Here is a 7,144-nt window from a genome sequence, read left to right on the forward strand (position 1 = left end):
ATATGCCCATAAAATTTAACCTATATTCAGAGACAAAGTCCTTTAATGCGAGCTGATGGTCTCTCTTATTCAGCCCCCGGACGTTCCATATCGCGATATTCAACATGGAAGACTACTAGTGGGGCTGCATATGTTAGGACCCCTAGTATTCTCATCTGTATCGTCAAGTAAATTCAAAGCATCAAATGTATTATAAATAACCACTGCCTTACCCCTCTCATTATGTGAGGAGACTTCATGTTCAGTCTGATCTGCACCTTCCTCTTGTCTCGTAACTTCTTCCACCTCAACTACAATCTCGTGATTCAATTGTCTTTCTTCAGGATCTGTTGGAGGGGGAGTGTGGACTTTTGGCACATATACCTTTACCGGGGGTTTTTTCTGTTTCTGAGGTTTAGTCAACGTACACTCCTTCGCCGAATGTCCCAATGTCATGCATTTTGTGCATTTTGGGGGAAGCCATTCATACTCGACATCTACCTTGCATGGGGTTTCCCCTCCATCTTCATCCGGCGTCATTATAATAATATGTTTCCTCAATGTCTGTGTAACATCAATCATCACGCATACACGAGCGAAGTCCAGTCTCGTGCATGCTCGCGTTATCGCATCTGGGTAGAGAGGCTTGCCCACCCCACTCGCAACAGTACTCAATCCTTTTGTCGTCCAGAATTCCATTGGAAGGTGTCGCATTTTTATCCAGACAGGCACTTGCGTATGCTTCAATTTTCTCATAGCCATACCTGGTTCCCACTTTTGCAATACAATCGGCTGTCCCTGGAACAGCCACGGTCCTCCTTCAATGACTTCCTCCATATCAATTACAAATTTAAATCGGAAGAAAAAGAATCCATTAGTATTCGCTGTGACCTCTCGTAGTGCCGGCCAAACCGAAAAGGCAAACTCCTTCAAATGATGATAGTATGGTCGTTTCCCCAAAAAGTAACCCACTGCCGTAGTTTCCCATCTTTTGGCTCCATCTCGCACAGTATCTAATGAAGGACGAACTACAACCTCCCCATTTTGCATCGTTGGGGCAATGTATGATAGCGTTTTACGCGATGAATTGTTGAACGCAACGGTAATTTTATCATCAACATTCATTTGTGAACTAGTGTGCAAAGGAATATTTCCAATTAACAAAGGAGAGGATGCTATCTTTTTTCCAAAGTTGCTATTTTTTTCTACTACATTGCTGATGTCATGCCCTGTGTCAGCAACAATGACATCATCAGCAGTGTCAGCGCTTACATCAGCAGAGTCAACGCTTACATCAGTAGGGTCAACGCTTATATCAGCTGGGTCAACGCTTACATCAGCAGCTGCATCAGCATGAATCTGCGCCACCTTGTTGTTCGCCGGAATCGCGTCTTTCACCGGCCGGACTACTGTAGATCTGGTCGGAAATGTTACAGGTCCTGTGCCAACCCTTGTGTTCGCCATTTTCGCCTCTGTTCGGCCACCAAAGTCGCCGGAAATAATGCTTCCCGACGAGAAAGCCCCATCCCTCAACGCAGAGCTGTTTCCGTTCGCATGTACACCAACCGCCGGCCGGATTATCGTCCTCAAAGCCTTGCGTATCCCCCTTACCAGTGGTGGTTCAGTTAGCGGCGCCGGTTCCGGAAAAAAATTCGCGGCAGGTTGCTTCCCAAAACGCGTCTCCCATTTCCGTTTCAACTCCTCAAGCGCCGTTAATGAATCGTGGTCTCCGGCATCAACAACAACACGAGCTAATCGGATAAACTCAGCCATATTGAACGTACCTGTTCGCCGTTCGCCATTGCTGCTCGTCGAAGGTGCGCCGCCAAACCCTAGTTTTGGGCGGCGCACCAAATCTCCATCTTTTCCATCCAAGTTCGGATCTTTTCCCATTGGCATGGTGTCTTCTTCATCAACAGTCACTAACCTATCGTCAGCCATGCCCCGAAATGTCGCTGCCGTTTCGTCTTCCACAGGCATCGTTTCATCTTCCCCAACGGCGCTAAACCCTAATTCTGAAAATGATGAACTTGGGGCTAAATCGACTGTATTTTTTCCCAAAATGCTTCCTATGCCATCCCCATGACCATGGCAGCAAGGGGGAGCATCAGAATCGCCGGCAGTTTCCTCCAATCGAACCTCCTTCAATGGCGACTTTTCGATTTCCAAATGAAGCTCGCGGTTTTTGCCGGAAAACTGCTCAAGGCTGACTATCGTTCGCCTGACACCATCACCGTCGGTCTCCCCTTCGTCGGCCGGAGCCTCTTCATCATCGTCGGCAGCGGTTTTAGATGTTAGGGCAAGTGTGTGTGAGTTTTGTGGTGTAGAAGTGTGTGAGAGAGAATAGAGAGGATCCATGTTTTTTAGAGAGAGAAATTTTGGGTTAAGTTTCGTCGAATTCTGAGAAGGTTCAAAATTTAGCTGTTTTGCACGGTTTATTAAAGCAAGTTTGTTTCCCTTTTACACTAACTTGTAGTTATTATTACATTTAGCAAATTTGCAACACAAATGCTTGGGTCTAGACCAACGATTGGGGCAAGTTTCATTGAATTCAGTGTACGTTCAAAAGTTAACTGTTTTGCACGGTTTTATTAAAACAAGTTTGTTTTCCTTTTATACGAACTTGTAGTTATTATTTTGCGTAGCAAATATACCACACAAATGCTTGGGTCTAGACCAACGTTTGGGACAGGTTTTGTTCAATTCTGAGAACGTTCAAAATTTAGCTGTTCTGCACGGTTTTATTAAAGCAAGTTTGTTTCCCTTTTATACTAACTTGTAGTTATTATTACGCTTAGCAAATGTATAACACAAATGCTTGGGTCTAGATCTACGTTTGGGTCAAGTTTCGTAAAATTTTGAGAACGTTCAAAATTTAGCTGCTCTGCACGGTTTTATTAAAGCAATTTTGTTTCCCTTTTATACTAACTTGTAATTATTGTTATGCTTAGAAATTTAACACACAAATTCTTGGATCTAGACCTACGTTTGGGTCAAGTTTTGTCGAATTCTAAGAATGCTCAAAATTTAGCTGTTTTGCACGGTTTTATTAAAACAAGTTTGTTTCCCTTTTATACTAACTTGTAGTCATTATTACGCTTAGCAAATTACAACATAGATGTTTTGGCCTAGACCAACGTTTGGGTCAAGTTTCGTCGAATTCTGAGACCGTTCAAAATTTAGCTGGTTTGCACGGGTTTATTAAAACAAGTTTGTTTTCCTTTTATACTAACTTGTAGTTATTATTACGATTAGCAAATTTACAACACAAAGGCTTGACTCTAGACCTGCGATTGGGTCAAGTTTCGTCGAATTCTGAGAACGTTCATAAGTTAGCTGTTTTACACGGTTTTATTAAAACAAGTTTGTTTCACTTTTATATTAACTTGTAGTTATTATTACACTTAGGAAATTTAACACACAAATTTTTTTTGGGTAAGTGTAATTTTCATTAAAAAAAAGGAGAAGTATAATACAACAATGTCCCTCATTAGGCGCTTCCCTCGACAGGCCAAGGGATACGCCACAGTCTATACAAGGCACATGTGCTAATAGAGCTAGGTAGCTTAATACTGAGTATACGTTGCCGAACATCTTCTACTATTAAGTTGGCCACTACACTCGATGGCCTCTCCTCGTGCTCAAACCGTCTCAGGTTCCTCTCCCTCCAAATATGGTAAACACACGATCCTAGCAGGCATCGGTAGGATATATTGATGATGTGCTTCCCACGCCATTTTCTTGCACCCCATTCAACATCTCTGACCCAATCCCTATTAGGCCACTGGAATTGCACAATGCGCCGAATACTACTGAGGCATCTTCTACTAAATCTGCAGTGGAAAAACAGGTGGTTATGTGACTCCACCATGTCTTCATTGCACAGCACGCAGCACCCAAGATGGGAAAGCCATGGTTTATCTGTTGTTGCTAGCTTCTCCAGGATAGCTAGCCAAAGGATAAACAAATGTCGCGGGATCTTCAAAGAACCCGAAAGTAGTGAATTCCAACCTACTTTCGGTCCTGCTGGTATCATAGCCCGATAGAACTCCTGGGTAGTGGGTTTCCCACTCGAACCCTTCCATATAATACGATCTGTACCCCCATGGATCCGAGGCAGCACGTGTGTAATCTCCACGCATTCCATGTCCGTAATCAATGGCCAGTGCCAATGGCCCTCATAGATAACCGAGCTCAACTTGGTAGACTCATGCAATCCCAGACTGTTGGGTCCCCGCGGAAATCTGTCGAGGAGGGGCCCAAGGTGATGCCAGGGATCCTTCCATAATAAAAAATTATTCCCATTACCAATACGATATTCCACCACTGAGCGTAACCAGCCTCTCAATCGCAAAATTTTTCTCCATCCCAATGGCCCACGATTCTCCGGGATAGTCCATATCGAATCATCTCGTAGGCAGCCATGTCGCAACCACTCGACCCAGATAGAAGTCCTATCACATCGGATGACTTCACAGAGCTTTTTGCACATCAATGCTCGATTAAGAGTTCTCATATCCTTAAGGCCAAGGCCTCCCTCCTCTTTTGGTTTGCAAATCTCCTTCCAAGCAACTTTAGGGTATCCACTATTTCCCGTACCTCTCCATAAGAAGACTCGCAATCTCTTCTCAATGTCTTTAATGACCCCTTTTGGCAAAATAAATGCCGAAGCCCAATAGACACCCAGAGCCACAAGGACAGACTTAATGATTTGTACCCTGCCCGCATATGACAGTGCCAATCCCTCCCAACCATTGATACGTGCATCGATCTTACTCAGTAATGGTTGGCAGTCGGCGATAGTTAATCGAGAAGAGATCAATGGTAGACCCAAATACCTCATCTGTAAGTGGCCTTCCTGAAACCCTAACACAGTAAGCAGCTCCTCTCGTATATTTTGGGCTGATCCGGATATGATGATATGGCTTTTTTCAACATTGAGTCGTAGCCCCGACCAATCAGCAAATCTATCCAATCCGGATTTGAAGACCCAAACAGATTCAGTATTGGCTCGGCAGAATAGGAGTAAGTCATCAGCGAACCCCAGTTGGAAGAGTCTAAGATCGGCACACTTCCAATGAAATGCGAAGTTCATGTCCTGCTCGATCAGCTGTAGAATTCCCATGTGTAGAATCTCCATCACAAGGACGAAGAGATATGGCGATAAGAGGTCGCCCTGTCGAAGCCCTCTGGCACCCGCAAAATAACCATGTGGCTTTCTGTTCATCCCTACTGAAAAGGAGGGTGAGCTGATACACTCCTCAATCCATCGACTGAATATCTCTGGGAAGCCGAATAGCTGAAGCACCGATAGCAAGAAATCCCACTCGACAGTGTCATACGCCTTTCGGATATCAACTTTCAAAGCACATCTCGGTGGGAGTCGGGCCTGATTATAACCAGTGAAGAGTTCCTGTGCTAACATAACATTGTCCCCTATGCTCCGGCCAGGGACAAACGCTGCTTGGCAGGGGGTGATAATCTTGTCCAAAACCACACTCAATTTTTGGACAATAAGTTTTGCAATGATTTTATAAAGAACGTTACAGCAGGAAATAGGGCGAAAATCTGTGACAGACGTGGGAGAGTGTACCTTGGGGATAACCGTCAATATTGTGCTATTAATCTGCTTAAGAATCTTCCCCGTAGAAAAGAACTCCAGTACTGCCTTCGTTACCTCCTGTCCCACCACCGGCCAGGCATTTTTATAGAATCCTGATGAATACCCATCAGGTCCAGGTGCTTTATCCTCGCCGATGTCAAAAACAGCTCTTTTTATATCCTCTGCACTGAATGGTTCCAGTAGGTAGCCTGCCTCCTCAGTTGTTATGATATGCCTCGCCCAAGGCCGAAGAAACCGTAGGTCTATCACCCTCTGACGCCTGTCTCCCCCTAGCAAGGACTGATAGTAGGAGATAAATTCATGTATGACTGCATTTGGTTCTGTAATTGTAATTCCTTGAGCATCATTAATTTGCAAGATTCGTCTAGCTGTCCGTCTTTGGGCAATTTTACAAAAGATCACTTTGGAACACTGGTCACCACCCTTCATCCATTCCATCTTTGCCCTCTGCTGTAGCATGATCCTCTCCAATTCGGCCGCCTTTGCATACACAAGCCGACTGCAGTGCTCAAACAGAAGAAATAGCTCATCCTGTCTGTGTGAGCTTACCAATACTTGGGCCTGCTCCAAGAACCCCCTTGCCAACTCAACATTATGGGAGATATCCCCTTTTTTTCTCCTCTATTCTCGAGAAAAAGGTTTGAGTGCCTTGAGCTTGCGGGTGACTGAGAACATAGGCACTCCCATTATTTGATGCTGCCATATACTCTGCACGGTAGGAATAAAATCTGGTGAGAGAGTAAGGAAGTTGTCAAATCGGAACATACCTCCAAATCGCTGCTGATTATCCCCATTAATCACCATCGGCGAGTGATCCGATGTCCGTGGTGTGAGGCATTGATAGAAGACTAATGGAAACCGCACAGTCCATGTATCATTGGTTAGTATACGATCAAGTCGCTTCCACAAGTTGCGAGGACCAGCACTTCGATTATGCCATGTGTACCATTCACCCTACATCGGTAATGGTAAAAGTGCAGTATTCTGTAGGCACGTATTAAATTCCTCCATCGCCACCCTTATATCTCCCGACGTACCACAAACCTCACTGAGATCCCTGACTGCATTGAAGTCACCTCCAACCAGCCAGCGAGTATTAATGCATTGTAAAGCTAAGCATTCTAGAGAGGCCCATAATTCTCGCCTGTCAGTGATCTCAGTAGCACCATACACAATAGTAATATCAACAAAATCTAGTAATGCTCTAATATTGGTACGATAGTGTATAAACTGGTTTCCCACCTCAATAATATCCACATCAACATAATTATAATCCCATGCAATCCATATCCGATTTCCAACATTGTCATAATCCATAAACCATTTCCAATGAGGCATCAAGAATGATTGGATATTAGCACAGTTATTAATGCGAACACGTGTTGCTAAGAGACCAATAAAGTGTAACCTGAACTCAGCAATGATATCCTTGACCGCCAGCTGATGATCCCTCTTGTTCAGGCCACGTACATTCCATATGGCAAGGTTTAACATGGGTCCCCAGGTATGGGGTTGCTTCGATTAGGACCCCTTGATGAATCT

The 7,144-nt window shown here is 44.3% G+C and overlaps 1 protein-coding gene across 1 annotated transcript; it reads right to left on the bottom strand.

Annotated features, from left to right (window-relative positions):
- Positions 1-3,469: 3,469 nt before the first annotated feature.
- On the bottom strand, positions 3,470-7,096 carry LOC105179931. The gene is made up of 3 exons (XM_011103584.1): positions 6,647-7,096; positions 6,251-6,556; positions 3,470-6,163 (listed from the first exon to the last, which is right to left on the bottom strand). Exons 1-3 carry the CDS (start codon positions 7,094-7,096, stop codon positions 3,470-3,472), a joined length of 3,450 nt encoding a protein of 1,149 aa, XP_011101886.1.
- Between the last annotated feature and the right edge of the window lie 48 nt (positions 7,097-7,144).

Source organism: Sesamum indicum, unplaced genomic scaffold (genome assembly GCF_000512975.1).
Source record: "Sesamum indicum cultivar Zhongzhi No. 13 unplaced genomic scaffold, S_indicum_v1.0 scaffold00241, whole genome shotgun sequence".
Lineage (NCBI taxonomy): Eukaryota > Viridiplantae > Streptophyta > Magnoliopsida > Lamiales > Pedaliaceae > Sesamum > Sesamum indicum.